Genomic DNA, 26,095 nt, shown 5'->3' with positions numbered 1-26,095 from the left:
AGAAAAAAATGTACACACAACAGAATAACACAAATACACATGAAGTAGACATAGAGAGAAATACACTAAATTTCACCGAAAAGGCTCAGAGCTGCTGCAACAGGCTACCACTCACGTGGCGCCATGGATATAAAGTTAAAACAGATAAACCTAGCTAAAAGTAACAGATGAACATATACAGTATAAATACAATAGAAAGTACTAAATAAATGGATAGGCCTGATTGCCTTTTATTACTGCTTTTTAAAGGTCCCATGGAATGAAAATTTCCCTTTTTATGAGGTTTTTTAACATTAATATGAGTTCCCCCAGCCTGCCTATGGTCCCCCAGTGGCTAGAAAAGGCGATAGGTGTAAACCGAGCCCTGGGTATCCTGCTCTGCCTTTGAGAAAATGAAAGCTCAGATGGGCCGATCTGGAATCTTCTCCTTATGAGGTCATAAGGAGCAAGGTTACCTCCTCTTTCTCTGCTTTGCCCGCTCAGAGAATTTGGCCCACCCATGAGAGAGAGACATCATGGCTTGCAAACAAGCAAAGTGGCAGTTGGTCAAGGCCACACCCCCCCCTCTCCTCCTCATTAGCATTTAAAGCTACAGACATAGAAAGTGTGTCTATTTGCACCCCCAGTACGAATAGCCACGGCCACACAGCTGAGCTATTTACACCCTGTGACGTAACAACAAAAAAACGTTGCTCGCGTGCACCGAAATCATGGCGGACGTTCATCTTCCATGACCGCAGAAACTGGCATATTAGGGAAGTTTTGTCTCTAAAGTTTATAACAATTGAATTTCTAGCGGAAAATGGATACTACAGTTGCACTTTCTGTCTTCAGTGAAAGCATACAACCGTTGGTTTGTTAGGTAGTACCTATTTTTTTGTATACAGTATGGTTACCTAGCAACCGAGGCTTAAAGAAACCAAGTGGTTAACAGTTGTTCAACATTCTGAAAGAACTGCTAGCTAAGTGGTTAGTATGCTTACCTTTGGTATGGGAGTTTGGAGTTTGATTCCCCTGTGTGGAGATTTTATTTTTTTAAATTTGGATTGGATAATTTGCATGCAATTGCGCAAGTCAGGACCCGCGAACGCGATTTTTTTTTTTTTTTTTTTTTTTTTTTTTGCAGGGTGGTAGGGGAAGACTCATGAATATGCCTGCTCTGGTTGGGTTGGATAGGTTTAGGCAAGAGGAGTGGGATTGGTTATGGTTAAGGTAAGAATGTCAGGGCGACAATATTCCAAAAAGGTGTAATACATGAGTAGTATGGATAACTGTGTGTAAATATATGCCAAGGTACTGTAAATGCACAGGGGTGCAAATAGCATACACTTCTAATTGCACCAGGGTGCAAATAGCATACACTGCTAATTGTACCAGGGGTGCAAATAGCCTCACCCTACTTTTTTTGGTACCAGTTTTATAAAATCCATTTTAACAAAAAGAAATTACAACATTACACATCATGGCATAAATCTTTTTATTTATTTATCAGCTCCTTCTACGTTCGTAACGTAGAGTTTTTCCTGCTTGTGTAATGTGTAAAGTTAGGCAGCCAATCACCAGCATTATAAGATCTTGGTAGAAGCATGCTGCATGCTTATTGGCTCACTGACTCCGATGAGATTTACTCCTTAGGTATTGAAATTTGGTATTGAATGACGAGGCATTTTTCGGTACCCAGCCCTAATTATATAGTGACAAATATTATGGAGAAACCTAACTTGATTGTCCTCGGAGGTCATATTTTATGAATGCTCGAAAAGCCGCTTCAGTAAACCTTCACTGTTTTTCTTGTTAGTCTGTGAACAAAAAGACCCATCGAGCGGTGTGTCACAGGGGAGCAGATAACAGTCGGCCAGGTGAGCCGAGGTCAGAGCATCCTGGTGCGGGGAGGAGGTTGGGGGGTGGAGATGTAATGGAGGCATGGCAGTTAAATGCCGGGGCTGGCCGCGGGATCCAGAGGGAGCAGGCCGTGGGCCACATCACCTCAGGCATCTCCTGACCGCCAGTGATTGATGGGGAAGAGCTGACGAGCCGGGCTCCCAATGTCACTCTCCAATTAAATAACTCACCGCTGAACTGCAGCCTCCCCCCACCACCCCCTCTACTCACCCCCTCCTGTGAGACACCTCCCTCTTCTCCTCCCTTTCACCTCTCCCTCTATTATCACACACCCACTCTCCCTCTGTACTCTGTCTCTCTTTAAGTTGAGGTCTTATTTAGTCCAGCTTTCCTCACTTTTATCTTCTTGGCTTTATGCTCCTTTACTGTTCCCTTTGCCTCCAACAACATTGTTCTTCCTCTCATTCCACTGCATTGTGCTGTAGCTTATTTTTACGTGTCCATTGTCCCATGTGTCTAATTTCATCTTTGCTAACTGCCCTTCCTGGTATGACAGACAGAGGCTGCTCTTTCTATCAGTTTGGGCCAGTGCTCCTTTTCCTAAATTACTGAAAAGAGCTGCACAATTGTAATTTATTCTGTCTCAAAAATGCAAATAGCATGATGAAAAACACAGAAGATACTTCTTGGGTGACTAATGATCAGGACTGTGTTCAAGGTGAAATGTAATGTTGACTTATGTGAGAACAGGTGTAAATATTGTGAAATAATGCATGTAAAAATTTGAGTTCAAACTGTTTACACTGCCAAGGCTGCAAGAAAATAGTTTTATATTCCGTGCAAATGCACGGGTTATGAACTGGAGATGCCGGCGCGATATTTATATGTTTACTATCACTAATTAGGAATGTAACTAATACTGGTTCGGTTTCAAAGGTCTGTGTAGAGGTGCAGTAGAGAGCCCAGCCTCGTGCTGCATTCCTCTGTCACTGCAGGAGCTCAGTTGGCAGCTAATTGGATGAAAAACAAAACTCTGAATAGAAAGTAGAGCCCAGATATCCAGATGTGGAAGTACACTTCAAAAATTGGGTCTTTAAGAAGTCAATTTGTAAAGTATGAGTAATGCAAGTAAAAAGAAGGAAAGATGGACTTTATTTGCACACAAAAAAAGTAATGTCGCCTAATTCTTTTCTTTGTGTAATTATTTTATGTGACTTGCAGGATTTAATACATTCTCAGTGTGAAGGGGGAGGTGTTCAATCCCTCTCATTGGTGGAAGGTGTCAATAATTTTGTATTGATTTTGTCTTCACCAGCATGGAAATCATTTAGCAGTTCGCATGCCATCTGCTGCCAAAAACCTGGCAGGTTTGGAAATTCGGCTCCTCATTCCCTCCGGCCAAAACACTGCGTGTGTTTCTGGCTCCCACCTCGCCAAATTATTTTGGTCAAACTATTTCGACAGGCTCTCTCCACTTCAGTCGGCGAGGATTTGGCTCAGATGAGAGCGTTTCCTGTCTCGGCCGGCGCTCCGACTCTCCTCGCTGCTGCGCGTCCCCTGTTGCCTATGTAAGAGAGCGATAGATACATACAACCCTGCAGCTGGGGTTCCCTGCACAGAGGCAGCACTGCGCAGGATACGAAGAGAGAGAGGGAGAGAGAGAGAGAGAGAGAGAGAGAAGGAGAGGGATCAGACTTGCCACATCCCTGCCAAGAGTGAGCATTTTACGCGCGATCCAGTAGCCGGTCTCCGGCAGCCCTGCTCTGCCATCAGGACTAATTTCATCATAAAAACTTGTAAACTCTTTTTATTCACATAAGCTGTTTTTGTCTATTTGCTGCGTGGAGAGAGAGAGAGAGAAAAGGAAACACAACTTTTAGCACCAGACACCATCTGTGCGTCGGTGAAGTTATTCCATCTTCTTTTGGTGAGTGATTCCAATAGATTTTTAAAGCGCATTAAGGACAGTTTTAATCACCCTACAATGCATCGCAGTTCATCCATGGTCTACTTGTGTATTCTGTGCGTTTTTGTCCCGTGGCTTATTCTGTAATTAGTATTCCATGGACACAGGTTTCCTGCGGCGGCCGCTCACTAAGCTTTTTACTGTCGGTGTTTCCGTGCTGCTTGTATCCCCATATGCTTTGTATGTGTGGGTTTTTGCCACCGTCCCTTGACGGTCCACTCACCGCTTCTCCGAACCCCTAAGTTGTTAAGATGTTTAATCGATCTGTGTTAATGATGCGAGCTGTTTTTGTATCGGACAAAAACGTCTTTTTAACGATTCGGGAACAGGTGCGCCCCTGCGAACTTTTTTCTGCATGGTGCAGGTGTTGACAGCTAATGCGCAATGACTGATACTTAACAGGAGGGTCAAAGCAGTCCGGTCACATCGGTGCGCAAGGCCGGGCACAGGGCTACCTGCTGATTTACACTGCAAAGAGTCCATGTCAAAGAGTCGCTGAGTGCACAACTGAGCTGCAAGATCTCATATTATTAATGAGAGGTGATGAAAACTGCAAGCAGGGTAAAAGCCAGTACTGCTAGTTCATTCAAATTAAGGCTTTTCTAAATTAAAAGATCTGCACTATTTCAGATTAATATACCTCCACGTTTCCAGGAAATTCATGAAACTAATAACTGCAGTGGGAATAAGAGGAATAATTTGGCAGGATGCTTCACTTGTTAAAGGACAAAAAATAGATCCATATACAATGATGGACCTTTATTGCAGTGCAGTTTTATTTTTTTTACTTATATGAGACCTCTGACTGTGCAAAACGGCAAATGTGTCTTTTGTTGCCTGTAAGTCCTGTATAGTCCCCACAGTGAGTGGAATATACAATGAGATATAGTATCACAAGCAGCATTTCACATTTATTTTGATCATGTTGCTGCAAGGACAGGAAGGCATATGTTTGTGTCTTGAAGTTAGGGTCTCAGTTTAAAGTCTTTAAAAAAAAAAAACATTTCTAAAATACTCATTCATTAAACAGACATGGTTTTTGCTTTTTTATCATGGGAATATGAATTAAAATGCACAAGATGGGATTATTTCAGTGTCACACCTCTGCCATTTGCATTGGTCAGTTATCCACTTGCTGTTTGGTAGACAGACCAGCAGTGCTTCATCGCGAAACCCTATAGCATCTTTTCATGAGCAATATAACAAGAAAAGGCAAACACAGCAACTGTATTGAACTCTAAAAAGCCCTCTATTGAACTCTTTACAGATGTTGCATTGGGGCTTTTCCTTGCAGCAACGTACACACGACTTTCAGTCAGCCTCAATTCTACTAGCGAAGGATGCGAGAGGAATTCAAATGAATGCGAGATGAGGTATCGGAAATGTGGAGAGACCACCCTTCAACCAGGTTCAAGTTCCCGCGTCAGCAAGACTTTGTCTGTACTGTTAGGTGTCCTTGAAGACCCAGCAGCTACAGGGTTGCTGTCTCTCTGTATCTGACCCTGTGCTCTGTCTTTTCCTTGAAAGAAGACACAGAAAGAGCAAAGGTGCGAGAGAAATCAACAAAGTGCCACATTATTGAAAACTGCTCATATGCTGTCATTTTTTGAAATTACAAACAGAACTTCAAGTGTCACTTAAAAAAACAAAACAATGTCCTGATCTAGAAGTTGGTTTACCATAAAGACACCACGTACAGCCTTTTATGAAGTGTCTGAAACCATTATTAACTTAAGTTCTCGGCAGTGTGTGCTCTGTATTCTGACCCATGAGTAGAAGACACTCAATGATTGAGGAGAATATGGATCAGAGGGAGCGTGTGATTGGTTACTGAGCGCTGTAGCGCTGGTAATCCTGTTGTGAGACTGGCAAATGGGATTAGAACACTGTGTGTAAGAGAAACCGAGCCGGGGGATGACTAGGAGGCTTTACATTCACGGCTTTATCTCACATTTTTACTTAATTTGGCATCATTGCTCTGACTCTTCTGCCCAACAATAAGTCTGATTCTCCACAGAGAAACATGGACTTTGGACCATTTTTGACTCGCTGTTAGACTAAAGTCTGACAGAAGATGATATTTTGAGCTGATTTTTGAGTAATTATTAATTATTTTAGAGCTTTTTTAAAGCACCAGTATTTAGAGCATTTGACCCCAAAACATTACCAGTGCAGGAACTCAGCTACTCATCAGATGACTAAATCCTTAAAAAAAGAACAATTGGCAGTTTGATATCTTTTTTTTTTTTTTCTTCTTCTTCTTTTTTTTTTTTTTTTTTTTTTTTACATTTTTCCCAGTCCTCCTCCTTTACATTTAGTTTTTTAACTCCACAGTCAGTCCTTATACTTGAAGTCATCAGGCCTGGTTTTGACTCCTGTACAGTGTGAAAAAAACAACTTCCGCAGAGTGAGATAATCCATCACAGTCGACACGAAGCCTTCATTTGTTTTCTTTTCGCCCCAAAGTTTCTATTGCTTTTCTGCTTCATTGTCACTTCATTGTGCCAGAGTCGAGTGTTTTCATATCAACGCTGAGTTAATGTATATGCTCTGCTTTACTGCCAATCACCTGAAACACCAACAGGAAGAAGAAATGAAAAAATATATATAGTCATAGTCATGAGGAAAATACTCTCATGAAAAACTCGTCGCATTCATTTCCCTGTATTTGTTTGCGAGTAGAGCGGCTAATTTCAATCTAGAGCTGACGCCATACGCTTTTAATCTTTAAAATGATTAACAATAGAAATGTATTGACTCGGTTGATTTCTCTGCTGCATGAATTGCTTAATAATTCCTACAGTAAATCAGCAAAAACCGCATTTAATATGTCAGCTGCACCCATGACTAGATCAGTGTTATCTCCAGTCTGTATCTGACTCCCACCTCTTCCAGTGTTCAGGGTGTAGCGAAATGAGAAGCATTAACCTGGCCTCCTGGCTCAAACTGACCCTGCGCTGATTTTCTCCTCCACAATAGCACCGCTGCAACCTGCCTTCACAACCCCGTGCTGCCCTGCAGCCAGATCTGCTCCACTTTCCACCTCTACCATTAAATTGTCATGCAGAGGCAGTGACTTTAAATGTGTGTGTCTGTGTGTGCGCACGTTCATGTGTTGCAGCCTTTGCGCGCTTTCTGTATTCTAGTTCATATTAAAGCAGATCAGGGGCGAATGTTTCCACAGATTTATGGCTTCTGGAAGAAAGTTTTGCCTTGTAGGGATTTGTGTGCTTTCTGCACCTTGACCGGAAAAGTGAGGTGGGGGGGGGGTGGCTGAAAATTCAAGGTGCTTCCATTAAGACATTTAAAAGTGAAGCACTTTTGAAATAAATGTTCAGGATGTTTCTCACAAACACCTAGGTGTCTTCAAAGGTGACAGTCATGCTGTTGTTTATTTCCGTGTTGATTATTAGCACCGGATAATGACTTTGCTATGGCAAAATATCACTTCCACAGGATGTGCGGTGTGCTGTTGTTTTTTTTATTTTTGCTAAGGGTGGGGGGAGCAGAGGGAAAGTAAAATGAGAACTGAAGAATCTGTGTGTGGGAAGAAAGAGGTCACTTTATGCCAAAGCAATTACCTTCCTCGTCCAGGGCCCTGCCAATACTCTTCATAGAGGAGAATGACAGAGAGGTCAGCGAGGAAATAAATATACGTGCGGTCGAGCTCTGTTTTCTAAACGTCTGCTTTCAGAAGACCTCTAGAGTCTACATCATCCCAATATGTTTCATAAATTTGCCAGGGAGCTTTTCTGTGCGCTTTCATGCTCCTCCTTCAAAATATTTATGGGGGGAAGTCATTGTTAGGTGTCAAATTAGACAGATAATACAAGCGCTATTAAAGTTCATGTAATTGCTCAACTATTCAGGACTGCCAGGATATGTTGTGACATGAAGAATATCCATCAGCAGCAGATGCTTTTCTCTGCTTTGACAAGTCTTCATGTCCTGGCATCTTAGGGGTAGCTGTCACGGTATGGCGACGGCAGGGAGACAGATCCCCTCGCATGTGCTCAGGCCGGCGAACAGACTGCTATGGGGTAGAGGTCAGGAGCTCTCGGGCCATCATGCTGCTGACAGCTCAGATTTATTTTTAATCTCGGTGATGAGAGCTTGCCACACAGATCATGTGGCTTGTTAGTGTGGAGTGGCGAGCCCCTCCACCATTATGCCCCGCTCCCTATACAAAGACAATGTGACAAAATAATAACCTTGGTGAGGTAAAGCCTGGATAATTGGGAGCTAGCTGAATGGCATTTGATTGTTTTTCAAAGCAGCCAGCAGGTCATTTTCCCTTCGCATCTTACCTTTATTAACATTGTGACCTCGTCTCAATCGTTCTATGCCCTGTGTGCAGGTGAAGGACTTTGTGGTGATTGTATGTACAATAATCATTGTCTATTCATTTTTGACCAATTTCTCCACGATTGGTAAAAAAACATCATTATCATTGCATCAGCAAGCACATTACTTGCTGTCTGAAGTGACTGCGGTCACAGAGGCAATTTTGCTGATGGTACTTTCTCTCTTCTCTCCTCTATTTGTCTCTCTCGCTCTCTTTTTCCCTCTCCCCCTCTTTCTCTCTCTCTCTCTGTTCTGATAGGTGCCAATTATACAGCCTGCGTGTTGAAGCCTGCCCGGTCGCCACTGACCCTGTTACCCAGCTTTAATGTCAACTCTTTGGCTCCTAAGTGGAGGGAATTACCCCACTTTTAGTCGCCAATCAGGAAAAGAAGAAGAGCAACACAGCAAAATGCAGAGCTTGACTCTTTTTTAACCCATGCGCTCTTTTCAGTGTCTGACTGCTCTTTCTCTCTGGTGAAACAGGGTCAGGACTGTGTGGATAAAACCCTGAGGGTTTTGACATTTCAGCCTCACTGCCTTTTTTTTTTTATATACTTTTGCTCCTCCTCTGGCCCCGGTGCTTTTTGGAAAGGGCCCAGATGATGGGGGGGCGTTGCTCAGGCATATGCAGAGCCCTGGCTCTCTTGGCACTCCTGTTTCCCTTGCGAGAGAGGGGCTGCTGGGGGCTGAATCCCAGCTCTGGGGATCTGGAGAAGTCCCCACACTCTGATCCAGACCCCTGGGAGGCCCTGCTCAGGCACAAACGCAGCTGGGTATGGAACCAGTTCTTCGTATTGGAGGAGTACACAGGAAATGAACCACTCTATGTTGGCAAGGTAAGTGATCTGTGACTTAATGGGTCAGTATTAGCACGGCTTAACAATGTTGTTACATGCACATAAAGTAACAAAAAATGGTATTATGGTAAACTGAATCACACATACCCTATTTTTGCAGATCTGGCACCAGGTTTAGTGCAAGTGTACTGTATATCAATAACCTCTTACCATAACGACCTGCAAAATCTGGGACACAGCAGTGTTTTACTGAGTCGTACATATTCCCAATGCCCTATATAAAATGTTAAACAAATGAAAAGACAAAACACAGACGGTGTAGGAAGGTATTCTGCATTTTACTCCAGCCAGGCTGAAGGATGTGCTCGCACAAATGTGCAGTTTTAGTTTAGAGGCCGGTGTATGACGTGAAAAGGTAATTTGCATCGCAGTCAGTCCCCAGAAAAGGTACATACAGTATATGTATATATATTACTCAAATGTGTCTTTGTACAGTAGGTGTTCTGCTAAGGTACAAGCGGATATATCAAGGTAATGCTTAGCCAATGTTTAGGCAGATAAATACGTATGAAACCTTCACAAGCTTCATCCCAAATAGCATACTTAACGTAAGGACACACAGACAAATTGACTAATCATGCATTTATGAGATATGGCAACACTTTTATTCTACTATGGATCACATTTCCTCCGGTACAAATGTATGCAGACCAGTGGCAGAAGTGTTCAGTTACGATTTGAAAAATACTCAGTTTAAAAATTCCTATTTATATTATATATTTGGATTATAATAACTGGTGCATTAATGTGTAAGCAGCATTTTACTCTTATATAAACAGTTGCTTTATATACTGCTGAGTTGTTTAATTTATAACAAGTAATTGTATTTTATGAGCCTGTCATTCTTTGATTATAAATCAGCAATGTAACGTACTGTTAGTAAAGTACAGAACTTGAAAAACTTGCTTAGCTACATTCCAGCGCTGGAAGTAACTTGTAAATATGCATGTAAGATAAATGTAGCCGAGTGAAAAGTACAGAATTTCCTCCTGAATGTAGTGAAGTAGATGTACAGGACAGTATAAAATATAAATTGTGACTTAAAATGTAGACACAAGTACCTCAAAATGTACTTAACTGCAGAACCGGAATAAAAGTACTTAGTAACAGCCCACTACTGGAATTAACTAGTTACTCTAGCTGTCAAAACATGTAATTTAAAAAAAAAAGTACACTATTTTCCTCTGAAATGTAGTGGAGTAAAAATATAAATTAGAATAAAATGGAAATACTAAAGTGTACAGGCACAAGTACCTCAAAAAGTACCCTTCTATTATTTTCCAGTTGTAATTAACGTCCATGATAACATGTTGAAGTTATCTGTTGTAAATGTGCTGGTTTACACAGTGGTTGGTGTACACAAAGCTTTCAGCACCACTGTGAAAATGGACAGCTCCTGCCTAGAAAATGGCTCCAGTGTGCGTGCCGCCGTGCAGGCCAGATGGGTCCTGGATTGGTCTCTAGATCCCTGTTATCTTAGAGAATTTTCTGGTATTATTATTAAATTAGTTTTCATCTTTCCGCTCATCTGCAGGATAATCATTCTCATCTGCATGTATTTGCCGGGTCTGCTCTCACAAGCCCATTTCCTTGCTGTCTCTGAACTGGATTAGCGTCTCCATCTGGAATTAGGATACATTTGACTGTCCTATTGTTCTCCTCTCTATTCTTTGCCAGAGGGATGCTGCAGGAAAGCATCTAAATCAGAATGAGTGCATTTGTGACACTGCTGGAGTTCAGCCTTAGGTCATTTCTTGTCCAAGCGTCCACAGTATCTTAAAATCCTCTCTTGTCTGATCTGTGTGCCCCCAGATATCTACTGTATCTGACTAGCATCTTCTGCTTGTGAACATCTGTTGTCTGATTCAGATGTGCCCTTGTCCCGTGTTTCCTATTTGAAAGTTACAGAAGAGAGCCCAGTGCAGTAGTCAGGAATTTCGATTGCTTCTTTTCCTCTACACATGCCTGTGTCTGATTGCTTTTCTTGTTATTAAATCCTGAAAGATGTGATTATTTATTCATAGATGTGTAGAGATCTTCTTATCTGCTTGGAATATATGCTTTTGCACCCTTTTTTTAACAGGTGGTAGGGCTGCACAATATATTGTTTTTTTTATCGTCATTGCGATATCAAATGCCGCAATATAAATATCGCGAAAGGCTGCGACATATCACGAAAGACACTCTGAGATTTATTGTGTTAGTTGAAAGAAAATATCAGCAGAAAACTGCACTTTAAAATGTAGCTGTCATTCTTATTTTAGTGATGTCTATTCAATTCAATGTTCAATTTCTTAAATAAAAGAACATTTGGGAATTAATTCCTTTCATTTGTTTTTAATTCATGAAGACGTTTGTTGTATTTTAGCAGAATACTGAAAGCAGCAGAAATGCAACTGAGTACACTTTAATATCCGTTTATGTACTGTATCGCAAGTAATATCGTTATCGCGATATTCAACAACGTTATCGCATATTTTCCTGATATCGTGCAGCCCTAAGAGGTGGTCCTTTTATTTTTTTCCATACATGTACTGATTGATGTGATTTATAGCAGTCTAGGGCAAAGACAGCGTGTAAAAAACCCGACTGGCTACATCTTTACATCTGACCTCGTGCCCAAGCTCAATCTAACCCTTTCAGAAATATGAAAAATCAGATTCATTTACTCCCCCCAGGCAAAGCCGGCTGCCTGGGAGCTTGAGAAGCTGTCACATTATTTGTTCCCTGAGATCATAGTTGTCACATAGTGTGCATTTGTTTGGTATCACAAGGGCACGCCGCTGCTGCAAAAAGTCTGGGCGGGACACCCTGACCTCGTGACTCAGTGTGAGCGATATGGAAGGTCCTGCCACGTCAAGAGAATGACCTCACTAGAAATGAATTTGTTAGGTAGCTTCTGCAACAACAAAAAAACAACAAAAACACATGCAGCCAAAGCTTCATGCTCAGCTCTAAAATTTCCAGCAGGTTATTGGCAGAAACCGAGTGACATTAACAGCTTTTGTCATATGTGTGCGGGTATCTAATATGACAAACAATAGGAGTCTGTGTCCAAACAATGGCACAGTCGCAGCACAATTTGGTCATTTGTATGGCTGGAATCAAAGGGAAATATGATCTAGTAGGAAATGGGAAGTCATCATTTTGGCCTTGCTGTTCCCTTTGCATCTGCAGTCTGCCTGGCTTTAATGTATTCTGTCAGATTCTGAATTTCACAACCAAATGTCCTATTATGCCTTGGCACTCTGCCTTGGGTAAGTGTACTGGCCCGCAATCAGCTGCAGTCATATCAAGCCAGTGGAAACATACATTAAAGAACAAACTGCACAGCCTACCGCTGCAAATTGGTGACACACATTTAAACAAGTGAAAAAACAAACAAACGCTGGAGCAACTCATCCACTCAACAAACATTTATTCGTAAACATAATGTGATTAACACTTTTTTGCTGGGTGTTCATGTGACTAAATATTTCCAAGTGTTACCAATCTGTAGCTTCTGCTGAATAAGCAATGTCAGCAGGCGTGCAGTTTTACAACACGATTGGATCTTTGTTTTGGAAATGCACTTTTGCTTTACACTTTGGAATGTCTCCTTTTGTATTCATTAACTTTTGATAAGGGCATTTTTCATGGATTGGTTTATGTTTTAAGTGACAGACACAGCCTTTATGCTGTATCTCATAAATGTCTTCATTTTTGCTATTCTGGCTAACCATCAGAGTAATGGATGGACTCATTTCAAGTTATTATTCAGGCTCACACTCACACAAGGACTTCCAACACAAATAATAGAACCTCAATTAGGAGCGAGAAAATGGAAAGCATCTCTTGAAAGAAGAATCTCTTATAGCTTCAAGTGAGACTAAAGAATGGAAATCACTTTTCTCACACATCGCAACACAGGAAACAGGACATTTTCATTTTCCTCTTTGCAACAAGTGTTACTGTTTGATTGTATTTATTGCAACAACCATTAAGCATTTTTATAAGCATGCATCATGAGTAATTTCTGACCTGGTAGCAAGAGGCTGGTGTTGTGCATGACAGTAATTCAGTTTAACAATCAAACAATTTGCATCATGGGCATCAGGGATAATCCCACAGATAATTACAATGGAAGCTACATAGTGTGTTACTATGCAAGCTACTTCATTAGCATTCTATTAGACTCTCACTGTCACATGGGTTAGAATCATAGAGCACAGGGCGCTGCTGCAAAGGTCAGTCTCAATAGCATCTACTCACACTCGCTGGTGCCGCAAACACATCGTCGTGGCTGGGGAGTGGTGAGAGTGGTGAGAGCAGCTTGCTAAGCCGGAGAGGAGAGTGATTCAAGCTGACAGGGGGGGACATCATACACACGGTATCAAGGGACAAGAGCTCACAGAGGGGGGAGCTCATGAGACGTCCTGGGGGCCTCTGGAATGGTGGGAAAGCCTTTATCAGAGCCAGGGAATCAAAGGGGATGAAAACAGCAATGTTAACTAGACCAGAGGGTAGTTATCAGCCGGGTTGGGGAAAGGACAGGAGAGGAGCATTGTTTACACTCTCTCTCACATATAGGGGCCAAGACTGGAGTCAACATCAGCAGAGCAATGTCAGGGCAGGGCAAAGTCAAGGCAGTGTTGTGTAAACTAAGGCTGAGTCAAGACCAAAATGTGCAATAAACTGTACATTTTCATCTCTCTCTCTCTATATATATATATATATATTTATAGATAGATAGATAGATAGATATGTATATATATATATATATATATATATATATATATATATATATATATATATATATATATATATATATATATAGAGAGAGAGAGAGATGTTCACAACAGATGTTCATTTTTTGGAAGTCCAAGTCGAGTCTCAATTATTTGAGCTTGAGTCCAAGTCAAGTCTCAGATCTTTGAGGGGCAAGTTCAAGTCAAGTCTCAAGTCTTTTGCCACGAGTCCGAGTCAAGTCTGAAGTCTCTGGCCATCTGATCCGTCCCTAACACTGTATTGTTAAATCTTATGAATTCAAAGCATGTCCTGTAGCTACCATCCATACAGTACAGTATTAAAATCAGTTCTGGGATAACTTCATGGGGTCTATTGCAATACAATCTGAAGAAACACAAATTAAGAACTCTGTTTCAATTTCATAACTGTATTTTTCAACATTTTGGTATCTGCACCAAAGAATACATGTTTGTCTGTGTTACTAACTGGCTGTAAAGCCCAACCTCATCATGCATGACATTTTTCTGTGTTCAAAGTTTGAAAAGTTAATACACCAACCATGGTGCAAACATGTGAGAACTGATACTTTCCGTATTGCTATTTAACAACAACCTGGTGAAACATTAGCCTAAGTCTGTCACATCATATGGATACAACTATAAAGATACAATTTACCTGTTCCCAGCATTAGCACAACACTTTGCGATGGTTAGCTTGTTACCTGTGACGATATATGCTAAATGTAACGTCTCTTTCACATTAGCAAGTGACTGACCTGCCTGGGTGTGTTTTGAGATGCCTGATGAAGTCCGACGTTGTTGATCCGGCATCATTTATCTTGGTGCCACACACCTTACACCTTAGCTGTTGGCTTACTGCCACCGTTTACCAAGTTATTGAAAACAAAACTAATGACAAAAGGCAAAACTCCAGGAGGACTTAGTGTCGCCATCCTCTATGCATTTTTTGATTGGTGAGTGCACGCACATAGGCATAGCCTAGTCTGAAGTCTTTAGGGTCGAGTCTGAAGTCAGCTGTTTTTGCAACTCAAGTCCGAGTCTCAGACTTAAGTCCCCATCTCTGAGATTCATTTATATATATATACATACACACATACACACACACACACACGCACACACACACACAGTATATGAGCATCTTTAATGGGTCAGCAGAGAATGTAATCTACCCTTCAACATCCAACTAAAGGAATATACTGTGGTAAAAAAAGAGCTCAGTTACCAGTCTCTGTAAATATATATATTCACATGCACATTCATTGATATAGATAGATAGATAGATAGATAGATAGATAGATAGATAGATACTTTATTGATCTACAAGGGGAAATTCAAGGTCCCAGTAGCTTAAAGACATCATACACAACATACACATACATCATAAACAGGATGATAAAATAACAACTCCACCTGAATAATATGGACAATAAAAGAAAATATACCAAATAAAAAATCCACATGACTCAGGGATGTATAAGCATTTACGAAGTTGGCACCATTAGACACATGCATCCCAGTGTATAAGCAACCCTATTTTGTACCATAAACCTCACGAAACGAAACTAGACGGTTTGCCACTTTAACCACAGTGAAAGTTGCAAAATAGATTTTCGCAGAGATGTGATTGTATTATCTAGGCTACCTGTATGGCAGATCCAGTGTCAGTTTTTGGGAATACATTAATGACATCATAGTTAAAGCAAAAATTTGACATTTTAAGAAATACGCTGATTTGCTTTCTGTGCAGAGTCAGATACAAAAATCAATACTACTCTCAAGTCTGTCTGTTAAGTATGAAGCTACAGCCAGCTAGCTTAGCTTAGCATAAAGACTGGAAAAAGGGGGAAACCGCTAGCCTGGCTCTGTCTGAAGAAGTCAGCACATATAGAGTAAAAATTGCAATTTGCCAATTTATAGAGGTTTGCATGCCAGACTATTTCCCGACTCGTAAACAGGAATATTAGTGGAATATTCACTTTCATTAGCCATGTAAACAGCTTAGTCGGAATATTGTCTTTTTCGGAATAAGAGCAAAAAACTGAATATTATGTGCATGTAAACATAGTCACTGATAATGGTGTAAGTGTTCTAGGGCTTTGACTCCGAACTTCGTTATTCAAATATAATTGGAATATTAAAAAAAATAATGATATTCAAATGAATATTAGGCTGCCCTTAATATTTGAACCTGTTATGGGCATTATTTTTTGTAAATGTGTTTGCCCTAATTCCTGCAGCAAAACCGCCAGTAGAGTGAGACAGATGTCAATCAAGCACAGTTTGAACACGCCCACGCAGTCCTGGGAAAGGTTTAAACAGGCAGGTTTAAAACATCTGAGTGGGCAGACTGGGGGTCCGCAGGGGCTTACAGCTGCTTCAACCCATAAACTCTAAAGCCGAGTTTGCTCCAGTGGGTAGCTTACACACTCTAAATTTGATTAATCTGTCAAATTAAAAGGTTGGGTAATACTTTAATTGAAGGTATCAACATAATCGTGACATGACACTGTCATGAATGTGTCATAAACGTTATAAACAAGTCATAAACGTTTATGACTTCTGCCATTAAGTGTCATTCGGTTTTTGTCATGACAAGATGACATTGTTTTTGGTTGTCTTGATTATGACAACTTGACATTAACCAGAATGACATTACCAGGATGTCTTTGACATAATGTCATCCTGTTTAATGTCAAGTTAAACACTCCAATAAGGACACTCCAAAGAAATGTAATGTCAAGTTGTCATGACAAATACATCTTCTGGTAATGTCATCCTGGTTAATGTCAAGTTGTCATTACAAAAACATCCCAAACAAATTTAATGTCAACTTGTAATGACCAAGACAACGTCTGGTAATGTCACTTTAATTAATGTCAACTTGTAATAATCAAGACAACCCAAACAATGTCAACTTGTCATGACAAAAACCGAATAACACTTAATGACAGAAGTCATAAACGTTTATGACTTGTTTATAACGTTTCTGACACGTTCATGACAGTGTCATGTCACGATTATGTTGATACCTTCAAGTAAAGTGTTACTAAAGGTTGTTCACCAGACACTGTGCATAAAATGAACTACAGCCCAGCATTTTCTTCTTTGTTTACAGCATGTTTTCTAAAAAAAAAAAAAAAAAAAAAAAAAAAAAAGACCTGTCCCAGGCAAAGTAGGCAGGAGATGAAGACATTTTGAAAAAAGGGGTGTTGGTCTTGTGCTGTGATTTACGTCTCATAAGTTTGCACTTACCACAGAAGCAGTTTGTCTTTTTTTGGCAAACTTAAGTTGTTATTTACAGCTTGGATTTACTCACTCACCCCCTCTCACCTCTCTGCTTCAGTTCTTCACATTTATGGTGGTCTGTTGATGGCTTGATGAAAAACAAAGTACATCATTGTGGCATTTGGATGTGCTGTATCAGATAAATATTCTTTCTTGTACTGCAACTTAATTAAATATGAAGGAATATTGTGGGAGAGAGGGAGTTGTGAAATAGTTTGAAGTTGTGTTTTATTTTAAGTTTTCTATCCGAATCCTCTTTTAAAGTGTGTTTTTTTTTTTGACTGCTGAAGTTTCCTGAAGTGCTGATGTATTGGATTTTCCACATCCCCAACAGGTCTAATCTTAAATAATTCAAGAGAGGTCCTCCGCCTGTGCTGAGAGTATTGACGCACTATGAATACACACAGAATTTAAGTTTTAAGATTTAAGATATCTCTATTTTCACTCTACAAAGTGGATAACAGGTGGCCTGGAGACTATTGTGTTTGGTATAATGGTGGTGTTTAGCATTCTTCTCCATGTCATTGAGTAATGTAAGCATGGCAGGGGGTCAACTTACAACCTACAGGCAGTAAGTAGTAGCAGCAAAGAAGTCCGTTAAATGTCTGCCACTTGTTCCTCTGAGAAGATTTTGTAGTTTAAAGAAGGGGTCTTCAACGTCAGCCTTAGCTGAAAAAGAGACACAGCAGGGACCCATATATAAAATGTATAGAATTGAGAGGCATATTAAACTGGACCTACAATAATGTGTAGGGCGACGTAGAGCCTTTAGATATACCTTTTTATGGGGCAAACAATAGTAAGGTGTTAAAATAATAAATGTTAACATATTCATACAGTTTATTTATACATCATTATTTAATGTTAAAATGTGGAACAGTAACTGTATCTGATATAGTGATATTGCACTGTTCCTTCCCTCTCTTTTGTATATTTTTTTGTAAAATTGTAAATTATATTGTATTGTTATACTGTACACTTAACAGTATTTTTTTTATATTTCTTACTGTCATTTCTGTTTTTATTCTTTATATGTTAAGTGAGAGTTCTACTTTCAGAGCAAAGATTAACCGGAGTCAAATTCCTTGTTTGTTTACGCAGACCTGGCCAATAAAGCTGATTCTGATTTCTGACAAATATGTTGGATTCATGTTAATGTATATTTTCAGTTTAAATATAAATAAAAAAATATATATACTGTGTGTATGTATGTATATAAATATATATTTAAACTATCAAACAATAATTTGGTGGCCCCCCTGCAGCAACTCTAAGGACCCCTAGGGGTCCTGGACCCCCTGTTGAAGATCTCTGGTTTAAAGTAAAGGCAGGAAGACCATTTATCTTTTGTGAAATATATTATTATTACATTAAAGTGCCCATATAATGAAAAAATCACTTTTTCGTGCTTCCACATGCATACAAACTTTGAAAAAAAAAAACATCCATGCTATTTTGGGTGACATACGGTTTCTGAATGTAACCTGCCTTCAGTCTCCGGGTGAGGTGTTCAAAATCTGCAGGGTTTTCTACATCACTAGCCAAAACGAGGGGGCTAAACCATGCTAGCGCTTAGCCCCCTCGTTCTCAATGGCAAAACACTGCTACAACACACACTAGTTCACCATAATCTACAAAAGAACTACTTACATGTCCCTGTTCTGCAGGTATTCCACGCAAAGTTGGAAGTGCGCTCTCGTTTAGAAGAAGTCTCCCGGCTAATCCTGCCTTGTACTAACTGCAGTTAGAGAAACAGCTAGCTAGCAATTGTGACCCTTACCTAGCTACTGCACATGTGCCACTGCCAACAAAGATGTTACAGAAGTTGAGATTCCTGACTCTGTAGTTAAAACAGAGACCTGACACAGGGTGAAAAGAGGAGCTGCAGCAATGTGCAGTACAACAAAAATATGGTGTTTATAGAAAATTAAACCATGTGAACCTATTCTGGTACAACCTCAAAATACAATTATGAACTTGAAAATGAGCATAATATGGCCACTTTAAGTTTTCTCATCTCTCATATTACTACAGATACTTCAGAGGATTGCTCATTGTGTCAAGCGTGTTTGGAGATTGATTTATTATGTATTACCCTCTGTTGCTTATGGGACCCCAGGTTTAAAGTCTATCAAACCTGCGTCGACTCTTAACAAACATTGAAGCTCCGTAGCAATCCGATTATTCCCCACTTTCAGCTGTAGTCTAATTTCAGAAACACCCATCTAGGTGAGAAACTTGGTTTCCTTTTTCATGTAAAGGGAGGAAGAATAATTTGATGAACAGAAGTAGATTTGTGAAGGTGAAACCCAATAACTTGGAACAGTATAACCGTATCTGTGTTTCTTGGAGTTGTTGCATGTAACGTTATGCTGTAAAAGTACTATTGAAGGAACACTACACTAATAAGTCCTAATGTGTTGTACTTCCAGACTATCCAGAGGAACACCTTTAAGACCATAAAATGCAACGGTAATGCAGTGGAAAGCTAGCAAGTGAGCAGAGAAGATGAAATTAGCTAAAAGTAATGGAAAATTGGTCAAAATGTCCACCTTCTGCCACTTTAAGCACTAAGTATGACTTCAGATTTTTACCAAACCTACTGAAACAATACAAAAAGTCTACAGCCACACTAGCATCTCTCTAAGCCTGCTAAATGCTAACATCAGCATGCTAACATGCTCACAGGGACAACACTAACATGCACATTTTTGGCAGGAATATTGTTGACATGTAAACATGCAAATAAACACAAAGCACAGCTGAGGCTGATGGGAATGTCATTAATTTAGCAGATATTCGGGAGTATCGGGACAAATTGTTATATTTGAAAATGAATGTTTGTACAAAATTTCATGGCAATCCATCCAATAGTTGTTGATCTATTTCAGTCTGGGCCAAAGTAGAGTTCCATCCCTGGAGCCGCGCCGTTTACATGGCTAAAAATGTTCAAAATCAATATCCACTTTTATTATTAATAGCGTGAAATGTGTTTAAAATCAATTCAATTGCCGATGCAGGGTGGAGCTGGTTTGACAGGGCCATGAACAGACATGGCACCACCCCATCTCTTATTGACAATAATTAATTGCTAAAACAAAATGGTGGTTTGTGTGATTTACATCAATGATAGAAAGTCTTAATAACAATTTGCATGCACATCTTTGTTTACAATAGTGCACTGAGGGTTAATTGTGATGTCAGACCGGTTTTTGGAAATGGTAGAAGAGGAAGAAATACATAAACGAGTTATCCGACTTCCTCACCTTAACTTGATTACTCTCAGTAATCTGCGTGTGTGTGTGTGTGTGTGTGTGTGTAAACGTGTTCAAATTGCAGCTCTGCTTAAGTAACCTGAAACCTCCTCTCCTCCATCCCCTACACACACACACACACACACACACACACACACACACTTTATACAACCCAACCCCCACATATCCTCCTCTAGACATTTACCATCCAATAGAGGAAGGGACCCTAATATGCTAAAACTGGGCATGCATTGGCCACCTCTCACTGTAATTAAATTCAGTCATAATGAATCATAGCCCATAATCCTAAAACAGGCTATATTTCCACAGGGAGCAGAAATGACCTACATGTACTGCAAAAGCTCTTAGTATAGCCTTTCTACTACATCTTTCTTACTTGGAAGTTGCTCTGAAAGCATGACAAACTTCACTTTGAGCTGTGTTGAAAGTAAATGCGGCTGGCTTATTTCCATATCAGTGCTGTTCATTTATATATACATATCACACAGGGTGTCCTTAACAAAATCAGGTAGCAGTTTCAAAAGACACAAAGCAAGTCATGTCACAGTTTGCAAGTATTTCTTAGTAATGCGGTCAATTTTTATTTATTTTTTACTTTTTGTGTTCTAGTTCCAGCTAATGTTTTGTGACTTGAATAGCAATACGATGTGCAGCAGCTCGCAGCAGCTCATTGCTCTATGGAGAAAGAAGCCATGCATAGTAACACCAGGCAATTAGGGTATTGTATGAGCCAGTCATCGGACTAATGTTGGTGATTCACAATGGTGCCTCTGTAGCTTTTGCTCTTGGAGGTGTATTTTATCATTTGCAGACCACGTTGGTAGCAGCCCAAGAAGCTGTCACCGGTTCATTGTGAAAAAAAAATACACTTGGCAGCAGGAGAACACAGAGATAATGCACACTTTGTTTTTCTGTTTTGAATGGCCACGGGTAAAGAAGAAATAGTGCACTTGGTTGCATTAATTACGATTTTTATCTTTGTTTTGTGTGTGTGAATCATTGTGTTTAATTTATTATTTTTTTTTTTCTTATTTAATTGCACATAGTCACTAATTGCATCACAGAATATAAAATTTTTAATTCAAGCTTTTATTTTGGCTAAATAATGGGCCTCCACTATTAATCATGTGGTACTGGGAAAAAAAAATTTCATCTGGGCAGAGATATATAAAAATCGTTATTAACGTGTTAATTTTGGCAGCCCTAATATTTATAGATATGTATGTGTGTGTATATATATATATATATATATATACAATTTTAACGTGCTTTTAACGCCCACGTGTTCTGTGATTTCGCTCAGTAGTAAGGTAAATCAGGAAGTGGCAGCAGTAATGTTGTGGACAGTGTTGCCAACTTGGCGACTTTATCGCTAGATTGGGGGGGGGGGCGGTGCAGCAGAGACGCGGAACGGGAGTGGGTCTTACAGGTCTTATAATACACCCATGATGAGGGGATGTCTAACAGAAACAAAGCTCCTTGACCAGAAATGGATGATGGTTCTCTCCACAACACTAAAGTTATTTGCATGTACGTCCAGTCTCTAATAGCGTTTTTCCATTACATGGTACCTGCTCGACTCGCCTCGACTCTACTCACCTTTTTGGGTTTTCCATTATGTAAAAAAAGTCCCTGGTACCTGCCAACATGTACTTTTTTTAGTATCACCTCTGTCGAGGTTCCAAGTGAGCTGAGGCGTTAATGAGGAGTCTGCAGCTACCAACCTTAACGTTACCTTAGTCAGTGACACCGACGTCAACAATTACGTGAGTAATGAAACACATGGATGGCCTGACTGTTGGTCAAGGGAACAAATTATGTATTTTTGCTCCACGAACAGCTGGCTCATTTTTAAAGATAAACTGGGCTGCAAAACATGTAGCAGCATCACTTGCGTCACTTGCCGGCCAGACAGATAGGGGACTAAAGCTGTCAAGAGAATGACTGACTGACTGACTGACTGACTGACACACACAATACAAATGCATACATTTATGTTGTTAATAAATAAGAATATATTGTTGTTAACCAGCAATATCTCCAAGGTTTGTTTTTCACTGTAGAAATCTCAAATGTCATAATGATTTGCCAATGTATGAGAGTACCGGCACCTTTTTTTTCCACTTCAAGCACTGGTCTGAACCAAAGTGGTGGACTGACAGACTCCGACCGTGAAAGTGAAGCGAGGGAAACTAGGTTGTGTCACTTTGTTCAAAGGTATTTCTTTTCAAAGCCTGAGCTCAACAAGCAAATGATCTAGGAAATAATCTGAATGCAAGAAGTGACCTTTGCCGTTCTGTCTCTTCATCTGAGATACAGGCGTGGCTGTAAAAGCACAATTGCTCCATTCAGATTTTGGGTGCTTCACTGAACAAAACTAACCTCCCTCATTATTGACTCCACATGACGGATTTTGTAAATTTGATCCAGTCTGGATCAGGCTTTCGAAGCCCCGCGGCTGATTGATGAAATTCAGAACCACAATAACTGTATTGGAAAGAGCTGGTGGCTGAATCAATTCGGTTTCTTTTCATTCTCTTACCCAAAAGCTTTAATTCAATTTCAGGGATAAGTGGATCTTAGCTGGTGCAGAAAATGTTGTGTAGTAGTTTTTCTTGCTCACACTGGACTCGACTAGTTATTTTAATGCCCATAAAAAGATAATTTTTCCTTTTTAATATGACATGCTCTTAACTTGCCACAAAACTTGTCTGTGATCCCTTTCTTCTTATTTAACTTTCTTCCTATTCAAAGTCTTTCTACCATACAAATGTCTGTAAAAGTACTACTTTTATAAAAATTTCTGTATAAAACTTACTACTACTACTTACTACTACTTCCAGCCAAAAGGACCTTGGCCTTAAGCTGACGATTGGTTAGGGCCTATATACAATGTGAACTAAAGGTGCAAGACAAATTATTTCCCCTCCATTTAGACCACATTTTAGTCCATTTTGTTCCTCCAGAGAAGTTTGAGGGTTTTCTGTGAAGATATCCTGTTCTTGGAACCAAGCCCAATCATTTTCTATGGAGGAGATGAGTTCATCGTCTGACAGTGTTAAATTATGCCGAGGGGCTAAGGCTATGCAAAGACTATGTGATGATTCAGAGATGGATTGGGCTACGATCTAAAGTTGTTATTGAATTTGGCTCCTGATATCTCTCACAATGAAGAATGGAGTCAGGAGAGTGATTTGCTCTTGGTGCAAGACTAAATATATTCACTACTGGAGGGATTGTGTACACATCAAAAGTCTTCCTTCCCAAAGGCCCTCTCATGTTGGGGTTTAATAAGGTATTTTATTGTTTGAAGTAGTACTGCTTGTTTATAATCCCTTTGGATCGGAGCGGCACTGTGGGAAGTGTGGCGTTATCCTCGTGTTTTACTGTTTTTAGCGTCTTTGGTCACATTGTATAATCCAGGTGGACTTTTTAATTATTTCCCCAAAGAATTAAAGGAAGGCTTGAATCACAGGGCTCAGGATTTGTATTATTGTATGTTATGTATTGGGTATGAATGGAAGGGAAATGAAAAGTTGTTACAAGGTAAATATGTTTTTTTTTTCTTCTGTAACTCAAATGTGTTGGTCCAGGAAGCATTAGGTGATAATCAAGTGAAGAAGCTCAAGTAACATAGCTGCAGTCCTCAGACGTCTGATAGCTGAGTGTGTATTTGCTGCACTGGATTTAGTTAGCGGTCAACTGCTCATTGCTCCATGTTACATTAGTCCTGCAAAAGAAATTATGAAAATCCAAAAGTCTAAAATATTTAAATCCTCAAATCTTTCTTAAGACAAATAGAGTTATACTGTTAGAGTTACTGTCCCTGAGACGTTTTTTTTTTTTTGTCATAGAATTCTCAGAAATCTAATTATATGCACACAAAGGCCTACAGCAAACAAACTGAATGTTAGAAATGTTAGAACAAAACTAGCATTGTCTACATTGTCTTTTAGCTTATACATTTTAAACTTTAAGTGTCTGCAACACCTCCCCTGTCGGAAACTGTGGAAAAGATGGACTTGATTTTTCAGTTTTTTTTTCACACATCTAACAGTGTTACATCTTGGGAAAAGATATCACAGCGTGAGGTAGTGCTGTAGTTATTTAAGAGTCTGGCATCAACACACTGATATAGTAAAGTGTGGACATGCATCAGCTGATGTTGACTGTGAACTACAGTATATGCTTTCATTATAATTAGCTGTGGACTGTAATGCAGATGGGTAAATGCTTTGTGGGGTCATTTACGTCTGTTTTATTTTCCTGTCGATGATCCGTTCTACTTTACATGGCATCCCATCAATTAAAGTACATCCCATAAAGCTGTGTGCTTGCCAGGAGCTCTTGGAGCATTTACATATTGATTTGAAACATTGAGTACAAAGGCCAAATGCAGATATGTACAGGTGATTAATACATGTGTGGTGTAACAGAATTGTACTGTCCTGAGACACGAATGTTGAGATATGTTGGTTTTATTACATGTAAATTGAAAGTGTTCTCTATCCTCCCATACAAGTTTCAAAGTGTGAATTTAAGTTGTGAATTTAATCACATGTGTCATGAGCTAGACATTCTCTACCTACAACCTCCATGGATTTTAATAGTGACATGAGTTAATGCAGACATTTTAAAAAGTCTACCATAGATTTAATTCACAGATCCCGTTTTTTTTTTTTTTTTTAAAGATTGAAAACATAAATGTCAAGAGAGTTTCATACAGGCAAAAATAAAATCAATATACCAGAATACACCCACAAGAGTTTGGTCTCAAAACACTTAAACTCTTGCTCTTACTCTGTGTATATATATATATATATATATATATATATACTGTATGTGTATATATATATATGTATATGTATATATATATGTATATATATATGTGTATATATATATGTGTGTATATATATATATAAATGTTTATATATATATGTGTATATGTATATATATATATATATGTGTATATGTATATATATGTGTATATGTGTATATATATATGTATATATGTATATATATATATATATATATATATATATATATATATATATATATATATATATATATATATATATATATATATATATATATATGTATATATATATATGTGTATATATATGTGTGTATATATATATGTGTATATATATGTATGTATATGTATATATATGTATATATATATATATATATATATGTATATATATATGTGTATATATATATATATATATATATATGTATATATATATATATATATATATATATATATATATATATATATATATATATATATATATATATATATATATATATATATATATATATATATATATGTGTATATATATATATATATATATATATATATATATATATATATATATATATATATATATATATATATATATATATATATATATATATATATATATATATATATATATATATATATATATATGTATATATGTCATGCTGAATAAAGCATGACCTATACTTGTTCTTGTACTTGTTTTTTCCACAAACGCAAAGACAGCTCTTGTCCTTAAAAGAGATGTTAGATTTAAAAATAAATGTCTTGTATTTCACTTTGATGAAGAAAATCCATTCAGATAGTTGAACGTTTACTTTTACTGTAAATGGACATCTAAACTAAAGATGAAGGAGAGATGTAGAAACCCATATTTGAACAATTGTGTGGTCACTTTATGAAAAAACAATATGATGAAGTGAAAAGTAGGTACAAATCATGTACCACAAGCAGTCATTTTGCTGACTCTTCATTGG

General features: G+C 38.9%; 1 protein-coding gene across 6 annotated transcripts in view; it reads left to right on the top strand.

The window, feature by feature from the left end:
* The window catches only part of LOC114549038 (cadherin-7), a 153,949-nt gene that overhangs the window by 57,257 nt on the left and 70,597 nt on the right, over positions 1-26,095 (top strand). For 5 of the 6 annotated variants that reach the window (XM_028569149.1, XM_028569148.1, XM_028569147.1 and 2 more), the window contains one exon: positions 8,412-8,988. In XM_028569149.1, the coding sequence (XP_028424950.1) occupies positions 8,752-8,988 (237 nt within the window). In that variant the 5' untranslated portion in view covers positions 8,412-8,751. Of the gene's footprint in view, positions 1-3,558; positions 3,770-8,411; positions 8,989-26,095 lie in introns of those variants that run through there. The other variant, XM_028569151.1, reaches the window with a different exon arrangement.

This window comes from Perca flavescens, chromosome 22 (genome assembly GCF_004354835.1).
Source record: "Perca flavescens isolate YP-PL-M2 chromosome 22, PFLA_1.0, whole genome shotgun sequence".
Taxonomy (NCBI): domain Eukaryota; kingdom Metazoa; phylum Chordata; class Actinopteri; order Perciformes; family Percidae; genus Perca; species Perca flavescens.
The sequence above is the reverse complement of the archived record's forward strand: the minus strand, read 5'-3'. Positions and strand labels throughout refer to the sequence as shown.